Genomic DNA, 25,517 nt, shown 5'->3' on the forward strand with positions numbered 1-25,517 from the left:
CAATGTAGATGTATGGTCAGGCGTGAGTGAAATCTTTTCAATGCTTCTTTGTATTTCAGGACACTTCTTGATGAAGTACTATATGAATTTCCGCATGAGAAACACTGCAACGATCTGGATGCGTGTAGGGTCTATTAATTTCTGGTTCGACAGCAGACCCCACAGTTTCCGTGAATTTGGAGCCAGGCACGATCATGTAGTCTGTTCGCCCTATATTTAATGGCGCTGTTCTGCTGCCGCAGTGGCGTGGTGATAGCATGTTCGATCTATCACACCGAGGACCCTGACGAATAATTGTCGCTGACTTATCGGTTTGTAATCGACTTTTTATTGCTAATTAATCGGCTTCTTATTGATTTTTATACATTTGTCATCGCTTTTGTATTGAAGTTTTATAGGTAAATCGACAACATGCCGATAACAAACTGACAACCCACCGACAAGAAATCGATTATTTTCCGATAACAAATCGATACACTTTTGAAAACGAAATGGATAGATTTTCCATAATACGCTGATGACTAATTGTTAACACATCGATAACATATCTATAATATTCCTTGAAAAAGTTGATATCCTTTTCATGATATATCCATAACTTTTCAATAAGTAATCGATACATTTTTATTAGCAAATCGATAACGGTTCGATACCACTCCGATAAGAATCGATAATATATTGATAACAGATCGATAATTTTTCGATGATAAATCCAAAACTTGTCAATAGTAAACGAATAACTCATCGTTTAAAAATCAATTTAATTTAATTTTGTTTTGCTTAATTTTATTCAATTAAACTTAATTTGACTAAAATTGATTACATTTTTTTACTTGTTTTTTTTTTTATTGTTTATTTTATTTCATGTAATTTTTTTTAATTTTATTTCTTTAATTTTTTATTTTATTTTATTTGATTTCTAAATTTTATTTTATTTTTCTTTGTTTCATATAAACCTAACCAAATAATGTTACAACTAACAAAATCCTAAAAAGAAACAACTCACGTGCTGTATTATTTCCTTTATAGCAATTCTACCACGTACCTTGCTCCCGCATTACGCTACAGTGTAGTGACTATACTTACGCTCTAATGGCCAAGCCCCAATGAAGAATGGCAGAGCGAGCGACAATAGCACAATCTGACATGAAAACGTAGACAACTTCCAATTTTTGTTGCAAGAAAAGCATAAGAAGAAGAATTCGACATTTGCTTTCGATAAGGCTGCTTTCACACTTTGCAAGTGAACCACTTGTTGATACTTCTCAAACATTTTCACAGCATTTTAAAAAATTAAAAGGAGGCCAAATATGTTGGCGAGTATTTTTCTTGTATAGTGAAAATATATATAACAGTGTTTTGCGAAATTTTGTATGCGAATGGGCAAGGCAAAATAAGCTTCAATTGTTTAGTCTGAAGTTCCTTTATATACAAACGTAGCATATTGCGTGATTGTTGCGATATTACTGGCGTGCATAAAATGAAAATGAAAATGTCCCTTGTGGCTTGGCCATAATTCTTTATTACTCCATACAGCATACAGGATACAGGATACAACACTACGCTTACGCTGTATATTCTCTTGTACCATCCATACAGTACATATACCAATATTTCACACTACGCCTGCATTTAAAATCTACATGAATTCCGCTTATATCATTCTATTTACAAAGACCACGCATAGGCTTAAGCTATTACTTTACACCTTATGCTTACATTCAGTATTCCCCTAAACGTAATCCACATATGATTCTAAGAAAAATTGTTGAAGACACCATAGCTGTCAGTCCGATTGCGAGTCCCCGACTTTTGCAAAATAGATATTTTGCCATATGACTGTAGGGTTCGGCCAAAAAATCAGACAGTTTTTCTTTTTTCGAATTCGTTTTAGTAGACAAATTTTTCAAACAAAAAATCCTATATTTTCAAGTAATAAGCAAAAAACACAATTTTTATAATTTTAATGTAATTTATTTAAAAAATTTTTTTACTTAGAATTGACCATTTTAACGTATTTTTCAAAATAAAAGTAATGTTATGTTATTATTTTTTTAAATAGTTTTTTCTCTCCATTCGTGGTTGTTTTTCACGACTTTCTGCTGTAACAGCCCTAACACCTTCACGTTTTTTTCTATAACACGTTTGGAAACAGATGTTAACAACTATACATATTGTAACGAATTTACTTGCAAATCCTCTTATTTGCCCTTTTGCTAAGTTCGTATCACTAAACTGTTGAATAAATAACTCCAATATTGAATAATGGAAAAATGGCCTTTATTAAAGTACTTCACAATAACACTTATACTTTGCAACTAGCTGGCTTAATAACCAAACTGATAGCTTAAATGAAACTGACTTTCAAAATAATACTGCTATTGCTCGCTAGATAGCGTCTTAATTGAAACTGTTTGATAGCTCAAAACAAACTGAATTCCAGCGCCTCTACATTTGCTGCCTTTTATACTCTCTGATTTCAACGTTCGCATCTTCTAGGCGCTTCCAGAATCTACTAGTTGCCATCAGCTCTCAAACTTCTCAGCTGTAACTACAGTTACACGATTTTATAGCTTCTCTCATTGCATACTTTCAGGAGTATCTCAGATATATATATGTGTTTGTGCATTGATTCTCCGCTTCTCGTATACGTACATGGTACATATGTGTATACGCAATTATTGTTTCGTTTATGTAGATAAATAATGATTGCTCTATGGATGTGCATGATATCACTGTTTAGCATCGGCTTAGAGATAGCAGCACCCCTTAGTTTTGCTAATATTCGTAACAATCAGGCCTGTTCTGGATTCCGATTCCGATCAATTTTTTCGGAATCGAAATGGATTGTTGTTCTCAATTTCGATTCCGACCAAAAATTATCGGTTTGAAAAGTATTGCCTCTGAGCAGTCGGAATGAAAATTAATTTGCAGATTATACACAAATGTTGCGATATTTGTCTTTCAAATAATTTTTTTTAAATTCTTCATTTTATTTGGAAGAGTTGTGTGTATTTTTTGTTTAAATTTGAGTTAAATTGGCATAATAAATCTTTCTTTAAAAACTTCTATCAAGAAATCTATTAGGCAAACAAATCGATGCTGATCGAAATGAAGTCGACCTGTTCTGAATTCCGATCCAGCGCATTTTTACGATTCGCACGCACAATAGCACGTATTCTTGCGTCTGCGCATCAAAAACCATATCTGCAGGCATTTTTTAATTAAAATAAAATTTTATGATACTTAAACCAAAACACATAAACAAAAACAGCTGATTAAACTGGTTACCGAATCGGAATGAAAACGATTCGAAATCGACTTCGAATCGATTTTTTACAATCGGAATTGAGAACACCAAATAGAAACCGAGTCGAAATCAATGTCGTTTTACTTTTCATTCCGAGTCGGAATTCAGAACAGGCCTGAATATCTTTCTGTTCCTTGTATATGCGTTGGAATATTAGGATCATCTAGTGTTGGCTCATCATAATCTAAGAATTGTACAAAGTGATCGTATGGAATATTTCTTGTGAATGCCGGTTCAGATAGTAAATTATCGTCATTCAGATCAATCATACCAGTATAATCTAAAGAATTAAAATTGATATTATATTTTTTGTAAACTATGAGTTTAGCTGGATCAAGTATTTTTTCTCGATAGTATAACATTTTTTTGATAGCTCTATCACGTATGACTTTTCTATCATCAAATAACATTGTTAATAAAAAGTTTTCTGAATGAACGTAATATGAATTATTTTGGATTACACCATCTACAATATTAAGTAAATTACGAGGTAGGTGTGTCCAACGAATAAACTTTGATAAAAGTACATTGCCGTATACAACAGAATTATGGTATAGGCCAAACCCTACATTTATATAGCAAAATATCTATTTTGCAAAAGTCTCGAAGGGACTCGAAATCGGACTTACAGCCATGGTGTCTTCAACAATTTTTCTTACAATCATCTGCCGATTACGTTTTTGCTATACTCCTGATGGAAAAAAAATTTGACCCGCTCTAATGTTTACACATCTAAAATCAATTTTAGATATGTCGAACAGCCTAATGTAATTTACTGAATGCGCATTAAGAATGAATAATTTTTAAAATAGAAACGACAATTAATAAAAAGTTCTTAGGCAAGAAATTCATGCACAAGTTTGGTTGTAGAAATTCGTTCAGATATCTGTATGTATCTATGTATGTATACCGCGTATGCTTTCATATGTACATTTGTTCATAAATTACTTGATAGAGATTATTGTAGTATAAATGGATCAAATTAAGAAATCTGTGAGTTATCATATTGCTTATGTATGCTCAGATTATGAGGAATTAATAATTGTCTCCTTTGAGTAAAAATAGTGCTGACAGTTGTGATGGAGATTTAGTTGGGCTTTGGATATTTTATTAGGTGTTTATTTTTAAATCGTCACATTTTACTCGGGGTACAATACAAAAAATGCCTGAAAAAATTAAAAACATTATTTGATAACATATTTTTTGTTGTGATTGCAATACCAAGACATAATGGCATATGTGTCAATCCCATACTTTACTAGTTTGGTGGACAGCCACACAAAAAAGTATGTTTACCAAAAAAACTTGAGGGTGTATGCAGATTATCAATGATAAGCATAACAGAAGCCCGGAAAACTACTCCGACAGCGGCATTGCATGCCATTGTACACATCTCGCGCCTGAGTTTTGAAAGGCAGAAACGGCAGAACGTACTATACACGTATATACCGATGGTTTGCAATTAACGGAAGAGATCAAGTCTACTGTTTATTGCGTCGATAAAAAGATAGAAATAAGTAGATTCTACAGGCTGTCAGATCACTGTAGTATCTTTTAGGCCGAAATTGTAGCCGTGAGGAAGCAGCAGACATTTTCGGGGACGCGAGCTTAATCTGCAGTCGCGTCAATATACATATATATTGATAATCAGGCGCCGATGAAGGCTACAATCTCAAATAGTACTTCATCCTGGAATTCAGAGAAGTATTGAAGAGACTTCGCTCAGACTGGACCATAAATATTTACGATCCGTACCAGAACACTTCTTGATTAAGTATTGTGTGGGATTATTGCATAAATCGCCGCACGACTATCAATAAATATATTGACGCGATTGTAAGTTAAGCACGATTCCTCCAGAATTTCTGCTACTTTCTTCATGTTTATAATTCATAAAAACACTGCAGTAATCTGGCTGCCTGTAGGATCTTCTTATTTCTGGATCGATACAGTAAACAGCAGACCCGACTCCTTCCATTAATTTGAAACCATCCGAATACACATGTATAGTATGTTCTGCTATTTCTGTACCCTGGCACCAACTCTCCGGCTCAATTGTGGCCCCAAAATCTCTTTGGAAGCTCAAGTACTGGACCATATACTCCTTTTGCCTAATATAAAATGGCGCTATACTACTATGGTCATACGGCCGGCACTCAAGCTGCCCCGAGGTCTTAAGCCTTGTTTCTGTCCGGGAAGTGGATCTATTGGAACAAATTCCATTCATGTTGTTATTGTTGTTGTAGCAGTGCTTCACCCCCTCCAATAGGTGCGACTAATCACAAATTGTCATCAATGTCCTTTAACGGGGGCCCAAGGAAACTTGCTGTTTAACAGGGGTGGACCATAATGAGAAGGGTGTTAGAGGCGTTGCACAGTGTTTCGTGTGGAACAAGCTAGCTGGACAAAATTATTTTGTGAGATTTTCCGTTTCATATGCAGTCATTTATTACAACTACGTCATTTTTTTCAGCCATATGTTCTTTTTTATTTTTTTCCAAAATTTTACTTCATATGCATACATTTGCTTATTTCATATATAGTAACTCATGTGAATAAGTGACGTAGATCCAAATAAAATTTAAAGGGTTTAAGAATATTACTTTATTGTACTTAAATTTAATGGACTACAAATCTCAATACTGTAAAAAATTCAAAAAATTCGGAAAAAAAATTAAAATTTTTTATGAAAATTCGTCGAATTTTTCAAACATTTTTTAAATATAATTTAGTTTTTGCTATAGATCGTGACAAATTTTCTTATGGGAAATTAGTTAAAATAAATTTGCGAAATCGAAAATTGTAAGAATTGTCCAAAAAGGGGCGTCTACTTATTTATGTGAGTGACTGTACATATGTATATACATATTTTGTATTTATTTGAGTATTTATCCTGGCACTACAATTTTTACAAAATTATTTTATAGTACCAGTCAGGAATGTAAAAGTGAATTACAATAATAATAATAACAATGTAAATAATTAAACTAATTATGTGTAAATTACTTATTACAAAAACTTAAAAGTAAAGTATCATACAAAGTAAAAAGACAATAGATTTAAATTAAATAAAACCTGATCCAACAAAAAGTTATAGGGTAGGTTATCTTTTATAATTATGTTATTATTCGCTATCACCACTATCATTCGATGAGTCACTTGTTGAATAGTCATGAGCATCAGCAACACTACTGTGAAAGCTTGAAACAACTGGGGTATTTATTGACTCCTCAACATTATCGGGGGACAGTAAATTTAAGACTTCTGAAGTCAGACTTTAAAATTTTTTCTTAGGTATCTCCCTAAAACTGTTAACTAAAGGATCCGATGTTATAAGCAGCATATTCATAAGATCTCTATTCGTGGCTTCACGCGACTACTTTTGTGTGTTATCATCCCTGAATCGTCTCAAATCTTTGTGACGGGCTTCCTGTGCTTCCTCAGAAGGTTGACCAATAGGTAAAATTGCTGATTTTATAATGTCAGTACTATGCACTAAGATTTTATGAACTGTAACAGGCATATTAAACCATGGATAGAGATCTATGTATAGTTTTTAGTCTCGACCGAAAATTTTTCAAATCTTTGGATATTTATATTGTACCCAGATGCCAATGCGCGAAGGAGAGTGTCGAATCTTTTGATGAGCGTTACATTCAATCCCGTAATCTCAGCACTAGCCTCAGAATTTTCGAAAAACCTACGAGCAGTGTTGCCGTCATTGATATTGCCGAAACCTGGTTTAGGTTTATCTACTATCAATCCAAGTACACTTTTAAATTTATTCTGGATTTCGTTGGAACGTAGCTTTACCCTCTCTTTATCTGCCTCATTCCTAAGCTGCCATTTTTTTACTTCGAGGCGATAACTTATGTGAAGCAAGCATTCAAAACATCTTATCCATGCATGGAGAGTAGACAAACCATAACCAAGATTATCTCGGTTAAGCGTAAAGTCCCGTAACTCATTATTCATATCTTTTGGAGTGGCACCACAAATATAACACTTTTGTGCGGAAGAAGTTTCAGTCAAAGCATTGCAAACTTTTCCGTCAATCATTGTTAGAACCATATTGTGATTTACGGAAACTTCGTATTCTTCGAGCATGTACTTTGGTGGCAACAACGCATTTATCTCCTCTAAAACTTTGTTCGTTTCAAAAACAATAAAATCTTTTGTTTCTTTAGAAAATATAAATTTAATTGGACGACAATACATGGTATAAGAAGGCCGAGGATTCTGCCAAACAATGTTACCTTTTTCATCCTGTAATTGCAGAGGAACGAAAGAAAATATAAACAAAAACTCATCAGTGTCAGAACTGCATGTAAACTTTTGCTTATATGTGTTATGGCCAGAACTTCCATCGCAGCCCCACTTGCTGATTAAAGTATACGTCAATTTTGTAGGTAATAAACTAACAAAAACTTCTTGATTTGTTAAAACTAAACGCTCAACAGTTTTATCTAATACGGACTGGACTTTAATTTCCGCACTTGTTTCACCCACATCAATTTCATTTGGATAGCATTCTGCCTTAGCTTTTCTTAGACTATAAAATGATGGATAAACCTTATGGCCTGCCTTGATACTCCACTTCCGAGTCGTTTTGTAGCCATGAGTCGTCGACTTGTTATCTACGTAGTATGCTAAAGCTTCTACATTGCTCAAGCTTCTTGCATCTGGCTCACATGTCATCTTTTTGTCGGATATTTGAGTGGTTTCCTGTGATTTTTTTATAATGTTAGCAACATTTCTGTTGCCGGACATACGCGTTGATACTTCTGCCGCATAAAGTAACTCACCAGGACTTCTAGAAGAGGTCATCCACTCGAAGCCGTTTGGTTTTTCACTGAAGCTAACAAAGTCTTTCTTTCGTCTACCGGGGCCGGGGTTACCTGAAAAAGTGGTTGGTTGGTCTGATGGCAACTTTAAATCCACCGCTGTTGTAAATGTGAAGTCAGGACCCGAAAGCCACTCCGAGTTTTTATTCAAAAATCGCTCCTTATGTCTTTCAGAAGTGTTCCATTTTTGATCCAGCTTCAAAGAATATGCCGATATTTGTAATCTTAAACTTTTTATCGAATACTCGGCTGCTTCGCTTAAATCGTACTTAAGTACAACAAAACTCAATAATTCTTTATATTTGGTTTCCTTCGAATATTGAACCCAAATATCAAAAAACCCCGTTCTTGGTACGGTTATAACTAAACTGCTTTGTGTTGTTGATTTTCCAACAGGGTGAATAGTTAATGATTGTTGTGCTGCCATCTTAAGTGTCGTTCATCGTTCTGATTTGTTATCAGTTGTGCAGTATTTATATTACATTCAGGTATTGGCTTATATGCTACCAAATGGGGTTGTTTTGTGTAGCGTACCTGTGTGGTTATGCCTGCATTAGGATTGCTTTGTATGTACCTGTTTTTATGCCTTGGTGACTGGTGCGGTAGGTTGTGGCAAGTTGAAGTCAGTGATCTTCGCCTTTTTGCTTTTGGTGTGCTCTTGTTGACCTTGCGCGTTTATTTTTGTGTGTTTTATGGCTACGTGTTTGTTCCCTGTACCTGTGAATTGGTTTTGCCTTTTGTAGATCAGCTTTAAAGGTTCAAATATCTCGTCGGAGCTGGTACGTCCATACATCCTATTTTATATGTAGAGATAACTACAAAAAAAAATAAAAATAGATGTGCAAAGAATTCGCAATGGTTTTTTCTTTCCAATATTAGAGAATACTTGCGACTATAACATATATATGTAAAATTTAGCCCGGATGTCCGCGGATGTATGTAACTTTTTTGTCCCTAAAGTTAAAAATATAGAGAAACAATACATTTTCTTCTTAATAACGGAATGTTAAATATATTGAAAATACTCTAATTGCGAAAGAATTACTACTAAAAAATGTTACTTACCTTCGAGCTTAGAATCCATCAAATAAATTATATAAAAGTGTTAACTTAAAAGAAATATGAAGCTTAATATTCAACAAGAATTTTGCAAATTAATCAATGCATTTTACGGTCACTCCAGCCTTCTTACTTCAATTAATCAATATATATGAGCAAAAATATCAAAAAAAAAAAAACAAAAATCCCGTTATTTTGTTTGTTTTCTTTCATTTCTCATTACACTTTTCTTGGAATAAGAACTTTGTTTTTGTCCAGCTAGCTTGTTCTACACGAAACACTGTGCGTTGGTTCCAAATTACAATTGAGGAGATTGTTGGTGTCATGTGGGGACACATTGCAAGCAGGACATACATTTTGTATGTCGGGGTTGATTCTGGATAGGTAAGAGTTTAACCTGTTACAGTATCTAGATCGAAGTTCGGCTAGAGTGACGTTTCCCTAGGGAGAGTGCGTTCCTCCTCTGCTCGTTCTGGGTATTTTTATTTGACTACCGGATTCGCCGGGCAATTCATGGCATAGAGGTCCGACTACACGATGGTATTGTGCTGATGCACACTCTGATTGTAGGTGGGCCAACGGGTCAATAATCAACCTCACTCTTACTATAAATATGCTTATGCACTTTTTTCAATGAAATTACTTTCAAATATTAAATAAACTTTGTTGGTCATTCATTTACTTTTTGATTTAGTCGACATTTGTAAGTTTGGAATTGTGGTCATAAATGTTTTTGACATAATAATTTTTGTTTGCTTGCTTTCTTTATACATATTTCGTTTACTTATTTAGGTGAGAGAGGTAGAAGGCATGTAAGTGGGAGTACGAGAGAGTAAATTCCCGTTCTATCCGTAATTATTTGAAGGGGTATCCAATATTTGGTGAAACAATTCCATATATGAGGTAATTTAGTTCCGAAAGGTAGTGAGAGTGAATGAGGGAGTAAGCGTGGAAATGAGAATGAAAGTAGGAGTGGAAAGTGGATTGGGATTAGGTTTGGGAGTGAGAAGGAAAATGAGACTGACAAGGGAGGGGTGATGAAGGGTATAAGGAAAAGATAGGAATAAGGAGGAGAAATTGCTGAAACAGTATTAAAGTTGTAGTCCGTTCGATGATATATAGAGTGACAGAGGGAAGGGAAGTCCAAATTTCAAATATAGGGCGGGACAACATCTGCCGGGTACACTAGTACACGGTTAAAATTTGAGATTAGAATAAATCGGTCATCTTGAAAATGGGTGCGCAGAATTAGGTTTCAATTTTAAACCAGAGAGGTCTACATCTGCATATAAAAAGTAAGAAAAATCTAGTGGACGATGACAAGGTTTCGAACCAACGTGTTCCGGTAGTGTGCTCTAGCCACTGAGCTATCACATGTCATAACACTTTTCACAAATGAAGTTTTTGACATGTTAACATATTTGCTCACGGTATGGGAGAATCCTGAATGTAAGATGTAAGAGGAAGCGTAATATTTTTAAGTGGTATCGCAACAAACATTTATGTATATTAAAGAACTATTAGAAAATGAATCGTATTTCTCTAAGGTAGAAGGTTAGAATACAATTTGCGAAACTTTCGAGAAAAATAGCATTATCGACTCAAATGGGACGTTGTTTTCGATATCGAGAAAGGTGTTATAATTCTAATCGAATTGTAACGTAAATTTCTAAACGGTTTCTGATGTGAAGCGCAATTAAATGCAATTATTTAAAATCTATTCAATTTCGATTGTTTTATTAATTTAAAAGATGGGTTATAAAATCCCAATATTTCTCTAACGTTAGAAACTGTGTTTGCTGAAATGGTGATAGCGTGCGTGCTCCGCCAAACACACTAACGGGTTTGGGCTGAAGAAGCACAACGCAAATGAAAGTTAAGTTTACGCTTAAATTTCCTCGGAGGTTGATCGCGCCAAATAGTTCGATCAGTGCGACTTCTAGCGACACCTATTGCCAAAGTTGAATCGTATTTAGGCAAAATATCGTCTCTTTAAAGGCCCTGGAAAACTTGTTATATTTATAGCGCCCAATTTGTACAATGCAAAAATTTATGGATTATGGAATGCCGGAAAACCAAACCTAATTGGTTGGCTATGGTATCGTTATGACCAGGGACGGATTAACCCTCAACGGAGCCCTAAGCAACCATCAATTTGGGGGTCCTTTTTTCATGTCCGTTTCTTCTACACTATCTACATTTTAAACATGTCGTTTTCTACATTTGTTTTCGGCAAATTCATCAATTATATCATCAATATCGATTTTGTTCAATAAATCTGACTGTTAATCTTATACAAATGACTATGAGTTTTTTGTGCATCAGTGTATCTGGAGTTCAGGTAACTTTGGAATTGTTTTATTTCAATGAAAAATTCTTCCAAATCTCTAAAATAAAAACGAACTAAGTTATTTATAGCTTCGTGGAGGTCTCCATGACTTAGAGAAAATTTGACGAGAAATGCAAATTTCTCTGAAACTTCCATATACACTTTCGCACGTCGTTTGATTTCACTGTGAAGATTGTAGATGATTTCGAGGAAACCTTTTTTCCTAAAATAATAGCGAGGAGAAAATTCTACTTCTGGATATCTGGAGCATTTCCGTCATGGGGTTGGTTTTTTCTACGACGAGTACGTTTTACGATTTCTGTATAACCTATACCAGGTAATAATTGCTTTGTTGTTTCCTCGAAATCATTGAACTTTTCACGGAATGAAACTAAACTCTCTTCTAACAATCCGTACAAAAAACCTCACGTTTGCAAATCTGCTTTTTCACTTTGCAATGAATTACTCACTGAACGCATAGCAGTAAAAATAGAGTTCCATAAAATCAACATGAAACCAAATTCGAATTTTTTGCATTTTATTCGCGATACACGTCGCCTCATAACGAGTATCAGTATTTTGTGATTCATCATCAGCAATGATTTCTAGAGCCACTAATATGATATCAAATGAATCGTAAACTGCATTCGTCGCATCAGAATGTGGTTCCCATCGTGTAGTTGAAAATGTCTTCAAAGTTTTCTCATTGTTTATTTTATTTTTTAATACGCCCAACGATATGTGGAAGCAGAAAAAATTATATAATGTCTGCATAATGGCAAAAAAATCTCTTGCATAAAAACAGCACTTCACAGCATGCTCTCCAACCAAATTAAGGAAATGCGCTGAACAGGGAACATATATCGCATTCTCATTCAAACACAATATTCTTGCTACTTCCCGGACATGTTTAATGCATTGTCATATTATTGTCCTCTACAATTTTGAATATCTAAACCAGAGTCTTCAGTAAGAAACTTTAAAGTTTGATTCGCTAGACTTTCACCAGTATGACCTTCCAACTAGAGAAAAGTTATAAACCTTTTTTATTATTCAATATACTCTCCTTTCACTTCGATACACTTCTTTGCACGCTCATACAATTTGTCAAATGAGTCGGAAATGTCGTTTTTAGGAACCTTGTCTAGTTTGTCGGTCACCGCCTTTTGAATGTGGTCAATTAAGTTTTATTTATTTCAGTAAAATTTATTTTCAGTTCTCTGATTATATTTTTCTTTCTTTCTCTAGAATTTTATGTTTATAAGAAAATTTTAGAAGTCTTTTTGATTTTTCGGGGGCCCCAGGCAACTACCTATTCTGCCTACCTGTTAATCCGGCCCTGGTTATGACTAAGGCGTTATTCTATGGTTTCAATAACCGAATACATTTATTTACATAAGGTTGGTTGGATCAGCTGTTTTCCACGGAGTTTGCCAGGGCCTTTAAGTAGCTATGCCGCTATTTTTTTTATCTCGCGATCTGTTCATATACGAGGGAACTTTACAGTTGTGATCAAAGTTTGGCCTCATAACTTACGTCATTTACATGCGTCCCACTTTCATTGCATACAATCAAAAATATTTATTTATTCGCAATTATTAACAATTTATTTGTACATAATAAAAGAAAAAAATACAGCCATTTCGACTGCTGAGTGGAATATCAGCATATCTCAACTGCTGTTTCGAAAACGCCATATCTCAAAATGTTTCGAAATGCGGCGTTCAGTCGAATTAGGGTGATATTCCATTCAACAGTTAATTTATAACTACACCCTGCAATTACAGCGCTTTAATTATAAAGTCCTTAACTCTTTGATTTGATATATCTATAAACAAACTCGGCATACCGGGGTAATTGCAACCACTTAGTACCACCGCACAAAGACGTCCATTTACAAGAGCCGCTGCTCCAGAATCTCCTTCACAAACATCACTTTCACCAAATCCAGCACAAATGTGTGTTTCTGCTAAAATTTTCGCGTTGGTAGGTATATTCGCATAAACTTGCCTGCAACGTCCAATTTCTACTATAGTCAATTCAGCAGTTTGGAGAACATTATTATAAGGTGCAGTTTGCGAGCCCCAACCACTAACTAGTAGCTTTGTTCCCTGGCTCAATTCAACATTGCAAAAACGAATAGGTTCTAAGCGTTCATTCCGGTTAAACCTTTGAGTCACTTTAACCACGGCTATATCCATTAATTCTGTTTCATAATCATAACAAGGATCAATGTGTATACTCGCCACGTCGCGTCGTTGCCCCGCTCTTCCGTCGATATCGGTAAAACCAGCTCGAAGTTTGATTTTATTCTGTTTTCGCCCAGCTATGCAGTGCGCAGCTGTAATCACCGATTCCACATTGATTAAGGAACCAACGCACACATAGACGTTATTAAAATATATTGCTACCGAATGTCGGCCCTGCTCTGTTCCTGCATTTACACCATTTATAATGCGAAACTGCACATCCGTAAAGGTTAAATGGCAGCTTAGCCCGAAAACAAGGATCGCGAAATGAAGGCGAGAATACATTTTAGTTTCAGACCTTTTGCACCAATTTTTAAGTATAAAGTACACCGAGATTAATTTTGTGGGCGCTATTTATACCTACATAATTGAGTCATGTGACTACAAAATAAGCAAACACTTTTCAGTCAAAATTTCAAGAATTTTAGATACCAGCAATACATCACGGCCACCGTGGTGTGATGGTAGCGTGCTCCGCCTATCACACCGTATGCCCTGGGTTCAACTCCCGGGCAAAGCAACATCAAAATTTTAGAAATAAGGTTTTTCAATTAGAAGAAAATTTTTCTAAGCGGGGTCGCCCCTCGGCAGTGTTTGGCAAGCGCTCCGGGTGTATTTCTGCCATGAAAAGCTCTCAGTGAAAACTCATCTGCCTTGCAGATGCCGTTTGGAGTCGGCATGAAACATGTAGGTCCCGTTCGGCCAATTTGTAGGGAAAATCAAGAGGAGCACGACGCAAATTGGAAGAGAAGCTCGGCCTTAGATTTCTTCGGAGGTTATCGCGCCTTAAATTTTTTTTTTTTTTAATACATCTTAATTAAAGTTAAAGCTAGACAATAAAAAAATCTTGTTTGTGTTTGTTTGCACTCGGTTCATGATAAAAAAAATACAAAAATTCAAGGCGCGATAACAGCGGAAGAGATTTTAGGCCGACCTTCTCTTCCTATTTGCGCTGTGGTCCTTTTAATTTTTGCTACAAATCGGCTGGACGGGATCTACTTGTTGCATGCCGACACCGAGCGGCATCTGCAAGGCAGCTGAGTTTTCACTGAGAGCTTTTCATTGCAGAAATATACTCGGAGTGCTTCCAAACACTGCCGAGGGGCGACCCCGCTTAGCAAAATTGTCTTCTAATTGAAAAAAGTTGTTTCTAAAATTTTGATGTTGCTTTACCCGGGACGTGAACCCAGGATCTTCGGTGTGGTAGGCGAAGCTACCATCGCACCACAGCGGCCACCTATATAATTTATCTTTGATTAATTTCGCTTCATAACTGCTTTAAATAAAAGCTATAAAAAAAATCTACTTTAACTACTTATTGAACACAAATACAAATGGCTTATTAAGCTTTTTAAAATAATATTTTCATACAATAGGGTACACGTTACTAGTTTTATCTGTTCCCAACTGTTAATAATTTCTATTGTATACTGCTACGAGACCAGAGTTAGGAGCACGCACTAAATTTTGAGTAACAACACTACTTGAACTTAAATGGGCTGACATAATCAAGATCTTGCGTTAAGTGTTAATGAGACATTAATTTGTTATGGATTTAAATGTATTGTAACGAATTTAGGGAAATTCCGCTTATTTGAAACCTTCTGCTAATGTTTGAATCGCTGAACTGTTGAATAAATTACTCAAATATTCAGTATTGCTAACTGGTCTTTCTTTAGATTATTACTGATTCGTTATTACTCAGCTTGCGCTGCTTTTATACTCTCCGAGTCTTGTCCGCATATTTCTCCAAAGGTCTAGACATTTCACCTTCTCGAACTCTTGTAGCTCATGCTTGGTTACGAGCTATATACGTGTATATTTGTAGTTTATAGCCATATGCGTGTGTATGCGTGAGTAACTACTTCGGCTGATGACTACATGTGTGTGTGTGTGAGATATTTCTTTGTCGCCTTCTACATAAGTGTTGCTAGCTTTAATGTGGACATGTATATAAGAGTGGCTGCTTCATGTTTTTGTTGTTGCGATTATTTACTAACAGCCTAGAGATGTCAACATTCGCCACAGTATGTTAATCTTTCACATATTCGTAAAATTAGCCTATACCCGCAGCCCAGTCCGCACGATATACCAAGATATGGTCTTGAAAATAGTACTGAGACCGCCAAGAAAATAATTTTTAAATAGTCTAAAGAAATCGGGAAATATTCGCGGAGATAAGCACAAAGTGATAAACAGAAGGAAGGATATATTGGATTTCTAAAGTAAGTAGGGTCCTGAAAAACCTTTTCAAATGATCTTGCAATAGTTTCGAAAACCACGAACAGATCCGGTGATATTTAAAAAATATTAGATGGCAGTCCTTTCGATATTATTCCCGAAACAATCATGAAATATTTCGAAAACAATCTTGAAACTATATGACGATAGTCCCCAAAGAGTCTCTACGATATAAACGCGATGTTTTTTTGTAATGCTGCTGTCTTTGTAGTTTTTAAAGTTTTTGGTATACATACTTTTTTGTGTGTATATCCACCAAACAAGAGCTCCATAGTAATATGGTTAAATACCTAATGAGAGATTTGGGTGATGGGTCCCACGTGCATTCTATCATCCTCTTGCATGCATACAATGCCGTGGAGACTTTATTCGCTCTCTCTTCCACATGGAGTTTGCACGACAACTTACTATCTATTATAACTCCTAGATGCTTTGTGTTATATTTTTTGTTTAGGGTTATCCTTATGAGCTTAGGCTTATTCCAATAAGGGACCTAATATTTCCTAGTAAATAATACTAGATCGTTTTTTTCCGCGTTGGCAGATGCCCAGGCATGTACATCCCGAAGTACCTGCTCCATCAGAGAGCTGACTGTTGCTAGGCATCTATCGCTTATGAAGGCTAAAACGTTATCTGCATATGCCGGTTGGGTTGGTTCTTCGCCGAACCGCCTAAGCAATTGTTTTATAACCAGCGTCCACAGCATTGGTGATGGAACCCCAACCTGCGACGTTCCTCTGCTTACAGATTTTGTTGCCTCACATAGACGCCATTGCGGTATGATCATTTTGCAGCTTAACATGGAGCCGATCCAATTCGTTAAAGCTGGATGAACTAAAATCGACTTGAGACTGTCTATAATAGCTTGTTTCGAAATATTGTTTAACGCTCAAGCGTTCAATTCTATGCAGTTGTTTTTGAGTCTAATAAGGGCACCTCGTATAATCGCCGAAAGGCGATTTAGTCGCTACTGCTTCTCATGCGCATTCTTCTGCGCTCCCTTTCAGCATGCATCAATCGCGTCATCACTAGAAACGCCATTTTACTTACCGCAGTCCAAAATTGTATGTCTCTGCACATTACGGGAACTGAATTCCTAATGGAAGGCTCCTATCCAAAAATTATGTTTTCAGAGAGTCTTTCGCCGTGAAAACGAGAGCAATGAAACATTACGTGTTCTGCGTTTTCCAATTCGGTGGGACAGCGTGGACAGAAAGGATCCTCCTCTATTCTACGTTTATTTAGATACTCCTTGAAACCGCCGTGCCCACACAATATCTGCGTGAGGTAATAGATTAGTTCGCCGTGATTCCGCTTATACCATTCAAGTATATTGCGAACTAACATGAATTCCAGCGCCCTTTCCTCGATTCTTCCCACCTTTCTTGCCACCTAATTAATGTTAGTGACCTTGCGCTTTTCTTGGTAATTTCAGATGGTCGGTCGATTCCAATGCCATACGAATTGACAGTAAATCTACTGGGACTTTTCGAGATAAAACCAGGATCGGGTCGTCAGACACCGTCCGATAGGCACATGCTATTAGTGTAGCACTAATACGGTCGGCTGCTAGTATCTCTCTCTGACGCATCATTTTAGATGCGTGCCATACTGGTGCTGCATAAAATATTATCGAGTTGGTTACGGATAATAGCTGACGGGTAGCGTTGTCTGGGCTGCTGATGTTGGGCATTATTTGCGTTAGGGCTTCACTAGCTCTAGATACTTTCCCTCCCACCACACTGAAGTGCTCCTTAAAAGTCAGTTTTGAGCAATGTCCACTCCTAAATAGTTCAAGAAAGGCTTGGACTTTATTTCATAGTCTCCTATGGTTAGGACTAACTCATCCACAACTCGATTTGAGGCCACAAACACCATTTCAGTCTTATTACCAGCTATTTGCAGCCCCATGTTCGTAGGCCATTCCTTTATTTTTCCCACGGCGTCGTTGCATAATGCGTGGAGCAAATCCAGCTTCTTGGCCACGGCTATTACTACGATATCATATGCATAGCCGACAATTTGCGTGCCTCCGGGAAGGTCGATTTGTAGCACACCGTTATACATCGCATTCCAGAGCTTTGGAGCCAGAACAGAGCCCTGAGGGACACCGCCGGTGATGTTGTGTTTTCTTGGTGTCCCTTATCCGTATGAAAGAGGGCTTGTGGCCATTATTGTGCAGTCATAGGCGTAGGAAATGATACCTCCCATCAAAATCTTGTGTTAAGTGTTAATCAGACGTTTATTTTCTACAGATTTAAACGTCTGTTCATCTGTCACATATTCGTAAAATTTAATGAGCCTTGAACGGCTTCTATAGGAATATAGAAATTGATTTCACATCGCTAGGCCAACTTGTGCAGGAGTATACTGGCCTATTAAGTAATTGGCCGGTGGTGTCCTACCTTTAGTTCGTCTCTATTTGATTGATTTAGGAGTTCCGTGTAACAATTGCCAGGGATGCCGGTGGTGTCCTACCTTTAGTTCGTCTCTATTTGATTGATTTAGGAGTTCCGTGTAACAATTGCCAGGGATGCCGCATTGCCCTGAAACCAAGATATTCTCTATAGAAAGGTAGATCGAGGCGACAGCAGACGATTGAAAGCACTCAATAACTCGACGGCGCAGTTTTGCATTGTAGCACCTTAGTAGATAGTCTGCGTCAATAATGGAGCAGTGGCTTCTAAAGCGCCGAGATCTAAAACCGCTCAGCTACAGAGAAACTCATCAGCTGAGAAATATAGATTCACAAACTACAATAGACTAAAAGTATAAATATAATTTTTTAATCATTAAGAGAAGATAGAACCGTTTTTTTATGGCAAAGAGCGAGTTATAATCTTCACACAAACACAGAAAAGGACCGTTTAGTTCGAAATTGCTTCTGCATTGTTTAAGAATTATAGGTTTATAATGCCTTGAAACTCGGCATGGAACATTCAAGTTTACTTCGTTCAAAAGAAATGGGATTGAAATAGATCCATTTAAAAGTCTAGCCATAAATAGTACACTTAGCATTTCTCTACGACTTGCGAGGGTAGGAAGATTTATTAGTTTTAACCGATTAGTGTAAGGAAGAAGATTATACGGAGAGTCCCATTGAAGATATCTCAAGGCGAAAAGTAACACACGAACTTGATAACGCGGATTCCAAATTATCGATCCATATTCTAATATCGGCCTCACCAATGATGTAAAAAGGGTTTTTGTAACGTAAGGATCACTAAACTCTTTTGCCCATCTTTCCACAAATGCTAAAACTCCTCTTGCTTTATTGACTGTGGCATTAATATGAGGGTTGAAACTAAGCTTGTAATTCATTGTAACTCCCAAGTCGACAAAAACATCAACGCTTTCCAGAGTTTGGCCATTAATTGTGTAAGAAGCTGGCTGTACGGCCCCACACATGTTGAGCGGCATAAAATTCGAATTACACCAAGTAACTAAACAATTTAAATCCGCTTGGAGTACAGAACGTTCTTCAACCGACGCGTATGACTTAAAAAGTTTTACGTCGTCGGCATACATTAAAATATTAGAATATTTTATAATTGTGGAAATATCGTTTATAAAGAGCAAAAACAGAAGAGGACCGAGATGGCTGCCCTGAGGCACACCGGAGGGAACATCGATGACATTCGAACAAATGTTTTGAAAAATGACTCTTTGAGTTCTACCGCAAAGATAGGAGGAGATCCAGCGAGTTAGACCATATTGAAAGCCAAGCAATTCGAGTTTATAAACAAGTAATGAGTGGCGTACTTTGTCGAATGCTTTGCTGAAATCAGTGTATATAACGTCGGTATGATGATTGTTTATAAACCCATTAAAGACGTGAGTTGTAAATTCAAGCAAATTGGTTGTGGTTGACTTGGCTCTACAAAAGCCATGCTGAGAACTATCTATCAATGTAGAAATGGAAAAAGTAAGGTGATTAGTAACGATTGCTTCGAAAAGCTTAGGGATAGCGGAGAGCTTTGCTATTCCACGATCGTTCTCAATAGCCGATTTGCTTTCTTTTTTATGGAGTGGGATAAGAAAAGATTCCTTCCAAGCCGTCGGGAAAATGCCATTTTTTAAGAGAGGTTAAACAGATCAGTAAGGGGCTGGTAAATGTATTCCTCAAATGAAGTATGCAGTATGTCTCACAATTTATCATTTCAACTCCGAATATCAAGCCAATTTTTTTTTGAGAGGGGCAAACGTACATTATTCCTGTGTAAGGGAAATTGTTACTACTTATAACTTAAGTGTCGCTTTTATTTTTGTTTTTTGAAGTATAAACGACTTCTGCAACATCCAATTTAATTACACCTACACACATTGTATAAAAATATGAGATTTTAAAAAAGCCCATTACTTCATAAGATATCTCATTAGCCTTATTTTTTCATTTCTTTATTGCAGTGCATGAAGGCGGAATAAGACGAAGAGGAGAAAGTAGAAGCAGCAGCAGCAGCGGTAGCACAAGGAAAGCACCAACAACTATTCCAATGCAGGCGGCAATAACGCACTATACAACGCCTTGTGTGAATTCGTATCAAAATGTTCCTCATGTAGAATGCACAACAACAACAATAAACCCAACAACAGCAACAACAACTAAACTAAGATGCATAGATGCAGTTGCTGTGGAGAACGATCAGGATGAAGACGATGGATGCATTCCAAGTGACAGCAAACGACAAAGACAAAAACAACAACAACAACGATGGCGACACAGACACGAAACAAACAAAAACTACTGTCAAAGTGAAACACGAGTTGCCATCAGGGGCGATAGCATGGGTGCGAATCTGAGAAGTAATCGTTGTCAGCGTGAACATAAAAATTATCGCAAACATGTGATGATGTCCCAATTGCTAAGTTGTAAAAGAAGGGATGATGATGACGATGAGATCCATGCGGCGTTGATGACTGCTATGCTTGCCACGCGAAACAAGACACAAAACTCGAGCGACGGCTGCAGGTTAAATTTAGCCACAGCAGCGCAACAGAGCAGCGAGACTATATTGAAAAGGAGATTGAAGAGGTCATATGAAGATGTTGCTGGCACCTCAGCAGCAAATGTAACGGAAATCGCTGATATTATAAAATCTACGCTTGAGCTAGTCACAGGCTCCACCCCACAGGAAAATCGATCACCAGCGGCAGTGGTTTTAGGATATACGTCAACGCCAACTTTGTTATCATCATACGAAACTGTAGCCTCTGTATCACCGTGGTCGCGCTCAAAGAACGTCGCCTATGCTACAGCAGCGACAACAAGCACGTTGAAGACACAACAAGCACGCACTTGCCTAAAGGATAATAATTATAATAATCATGATATTAGTATAAGCAAAAACAAAAAAAGACAATTAGTTATGCCAATTGAGAAGAAGGTGAAAGAGGAGAAGGAGGACGAGGAAGATAATAGAATAGAAAATTTAGTTGTTGTTGCTGCTGTGCCACAACTAAACCCAAACGTTGGGCGCACAGCGCTAATGACAACGTTAATCCAACAACAACAACATTCAAACATTCAACTGAATAACAACGATGTTCCAACGCACAAAGCACCAGCAACAACAAGTACGACAACACAATGGCGGCATAGAATATTACCACGACCCACATTAATGTTGTCCCATAGAGTTGGCAACAAATGGAAAGAGTCGTTTGAATTACTTGCCTCAGTTTTTACAACAGCAAGAAGAAATTGTTTGACGACTAGATTCGCCCACAATATAAATGTGACGACGACGTCGTTGAATAGTTGTGCTCCGACTGTGGTGAGGGGAGCTTTAAAAGAAAATTCGCATACAACGATAAAATTAGACTGCAGGTGCTTTAAGAAGGACAAAAGTGATATTTGTATGGCTGCAAATAAAAAAGGGAAGGTGGAGCTTGAAGAGAATGAAGCATTAAAGGGAGGAGAAGAGGAACATAGCGGATTGTGTAGTGCAACAGAAGATGTGTGTAATGTATTGGGATGTAGTGAAGCACTACGACAGGATAGTAAAATACAACAACAACGTTTCCAATTACTACAACGCTACAACAACAATTTTCTATCTACACTACCAAGTCTATTGCGAAAACATGTGAGCTCTTTCGGTGTAATCGGTGTGGTGCCGCATTGGTCAGCACATCTTATGATTTTAATGCTAATCATGTTGACTATAGCCGCGCCGGCCAATTGTTGGACAGGACGGTCAGATGGTAAGTAGCTAATTTTCTTAATATACTAACTGCTAATGCACATTTAGGTTAAATTCTTTGGGGGAAACAAATTATGACAAAAAGTGCAGCCAGGATGTAGCACCGGCGTATAAAATAAATTCAGTTGTGTGCACATTTCACTATACCTGTGGACCTTGCTTACGTACTTAGTTGGCGCTTAACCGTCTAAACGGCTATGTTGTCCAAAAAGGCGCGACAGTCGCTCCTTTAAACTGGCTCTAATTGGTCACACCAAGGGAATATAAAACGTTTTCCACCTGGTCCTTCCAGCTTAGTGGTGGCGCCCTCTTCCTCTGCTTCCATAGACGCGTTCCGATAAAAAATACTTTCTTAGTTGGAGCGTCATTTTTCATTCGCATAACATGGCCTAGCCAACGTTGCTCATCATTAAATCTTCTTCTGTACTCGCCGTCGCCAATGCGTAGAGGTCCGTAAACCTTTCGAAGAACTTTTCTCTCGAACACTCCCAGAGCCGCTTCATCTGATGTTGTCATGGTCTATGCTTCTGCACTATAAAGCAAGGACGGGTACGCCACTTGTATAGCATGATTTTCGTTTGCCGAGAGAGGGTTTTCCTTTTCAATTTCTCAACTAGTCCAGGTAGCATTTATTCTATTTAACTTTATTTAATTTAATTTAGTTCAATTTGTTTTATTTTTATTTTCTTTAATTAAATATAATGTTATTTCATTTCATTTCACTTTTTTTAAATTCATTTTTTATATTTTATCTTACTTTATTTTATTCTATTTTATTATTTTATATTTAATTTATTTTTGTTTTATTTTATTTTATTTAAATTTATTTAATTTAATTTAATTTGATTTAATTTATATAACGGGTTTTCATTTCATTTCACTTTATTTTAATTCATATAATCATATTTTATCTTACTTTATTTTATTCTATTTTATTATATTATATGTTTTTTTTTTTGTTTTGTTTTATTTTATTTTAATAAATTTAATTTATTCTATTTTATTATATTATGTTTATTTTATTTTTGTTTTATATCATTTAATTTTAAATAATTTAATTTAATTTCATTTAATTTGATATAATTTATATAATAATATTTCATTTCATTTCACTTTATTTTAATTCATTTCATTATATTTTATCTTACTTTATTTTATTCTATTTTATTTTATTATATTTAATTTATTTTTGTTGCATTTTATTCTGTTTAAATTTATTTAATTTAATTTAATTTAATTTAAATTAATTAAATTTTATTTTTTTTTTATTTCGTTTTGTTTTACTTTATATTATTTATTTATTTTTAATTTTATTTAATCCAAATTTATTTTATTTTATATTATTTTTTTCTGTGTTCGTACTTTATTTATATCTGACCAAATAATGTACAATTATGTTACAACTAACAAAACCCTAAATAGAAACTAATTTCAACTTAAACCTTAATACCTTACCAGGTGCTTTGTTTGTGTGAACACATCTTGTGTCAGTAATAAAACTTCAGCACTTGCTTATGTTTGCTGTGGCTCTTTATTTCCAAAACAGCAGTGTATACATCTGTTCGAGAACTTGCATGCATAAAAATTCTGTATATGCTCAGAAACGTTAATTTATATGTGGGTGACATATTTGCCTTGAGTTGTTGTGTGATTTCCCTCATATCAACTCTATCACGTTCCTTGCTCCCATATAACGCTACAGTGAAGTGACTGTATTTACACTCAAATGGCCTAGCTACAGGGAAGTTCCTCACATAGATGCGTTCAAAGAAGTGTTATGCATGATGAGTAGATTGCACGTATTTATATGGAGAAAGGCAGATCTTTGGAGTTACAAACAAGAATGAACAATTCTTTTATTATTCCAGGAAGATTCTAGAAATTCATACACATATAATACAAATAAAATACAATACAATAGAATCCACAAATTGCATCAGCTGTGTACATAAATATTTCATGTCAATTTCGTGACTTCACGGATAGATGTCGGTTCGAGCCGCCACATCTACTCCCCTTCCAGTAACCAGGCCGGGAGCGAACTTTACTCTTTTTGAGCGCTCATATGTCCTAAGCGGCTTCACAATTTCTGTAGCATACGAATCATCGATAAAAAATGCAGGCTTAAGGCGCTCCGTTGAGACTGCAACCTCTTTTCCGTCGATTTTGATAACATAAACACGATCAGTTGAACGCTTAACCACCTCGTAGGGCCCAGAATAAGGTGGCTCAAGAGGTTCGCGCACTGCGTCTGTTCTTAACAAAACATGAGTACAGTCTGTTAAATGCTTATGAGTGAACAACCTCCTCTTGATATGATGGGCTGTTGGATTTGGCCGAACCATTCTCATGCAATCTCGAAATTTCTTAGCACAATCTTTGGTATTAACTGGTTTATCCAAATTGTCGTAGAACTCGTTTGGTACGCGTATGTGACTCCCGTAAAGTAAATCCGAAGCCGATGCGTCGATATCTTCTTTATAACAGGTTCTCAATCCCAACAAAACCATTGGCAATAGCTCTGTCCAATTTTCTCCAGAATTACACATCAAGGCCGCTTTAAATGATCGGTGCCAGCGTTCAATCAAACCATTCGACTGCGGATGGTATGCAGTTGTGTGTATGTGCTTACTACCCAACATTTTGGCTAATGATTTGAATAAATCGGACTCGAACTGTGCCCCTTGGTCAGTAGTTATCGTTTTAGGGCAACCAAAACGTGCCACCCAACATGTCCAAAATGCATTTGCCACTGTTTCGGCAGACATGTCCTTCAGTGGTACTGCTTCTGGCCATCGTGAAAAACGGTCGATCATCGTCAAGCAGTACCGATAGCCATTAACCAATGGCATGACTACAAGGTCCAAGTGCACATGATCAAAACGGTTGTCTGGCATATCTATTTTGTTGGGTAGTTGTGAATTATGTCGATGAATTTTGGCCCGCTGACATGGGAGGCAATTACGAGCCCAAAAGTTTACATCTTTCCTCATCGATGGCCACACGTATTTTCGTCGCACTTGCTGTAGCGTCGCTCTTCCGCTGTGATGAGATAAACCGTGCACTGAAATGAAAACAGAATATCGCAAAGTTTGAGGAATATAGACCCTTACGGAACCTGTAGATAGGTCACAATATGCGTTAACATTATTGCCAAGGTCGACTTGTTGCAATTTGAGCGGTGATAACCCTTGCAAAATTTCGCTCAACTCCGAATCTTCATTTTGTGCCTCCTTAAATCTCTCCAAGTTAATCTCAGTCGGCATAGAAATGACATTAAGA

The 25,517-nt window shown here is 36.5% G+C and overlaps 1 protein-coding gene across 6 annotated transcripts in view; it reads left to right on the forward strand.

Moving 5' to 3' along the window:
• The window catches only part of aus (argus), a 151,430-nt gene that overhangs the window by 19,952 nt on the left and 105,961 nt on the right, over positions 1 to 25,517 (forward strand). For all 6 annotated transcript variants that reach the window (XM_067762471.1, XM_067762473.1, XM_067762470.1 and 3 more), the window contains exon 2: positions 20,440 to 22,236. In XM_067762471.1, coding sequence (XP_067618572.1) covers positions 20,526 to 22,236 — 1,711 coding nt within the window. In that variant the 5' untranslated portion in view covers positions 20,440 to 20,525. The remainder of the gene's footprint in view (positions 1 to 20,439; positions 22,237 to 25,517) is intronic.

The sequence above is a fragment of the Eurosta solidaginis genome, chromosome 1 (genome assembly GCF_040869045.1).
Source record: "Eurosta solidaginis isolate ZX-2024a chromosome 1, ASM4086904v1, whole genome shotgun sequence".
NCBI classification, from domain to species: Eukaryota; Metazoa; Arthropoda; class Insecta; order Diptera; family Tephritidae; genus Eurosta; species Eurosta solidaginis.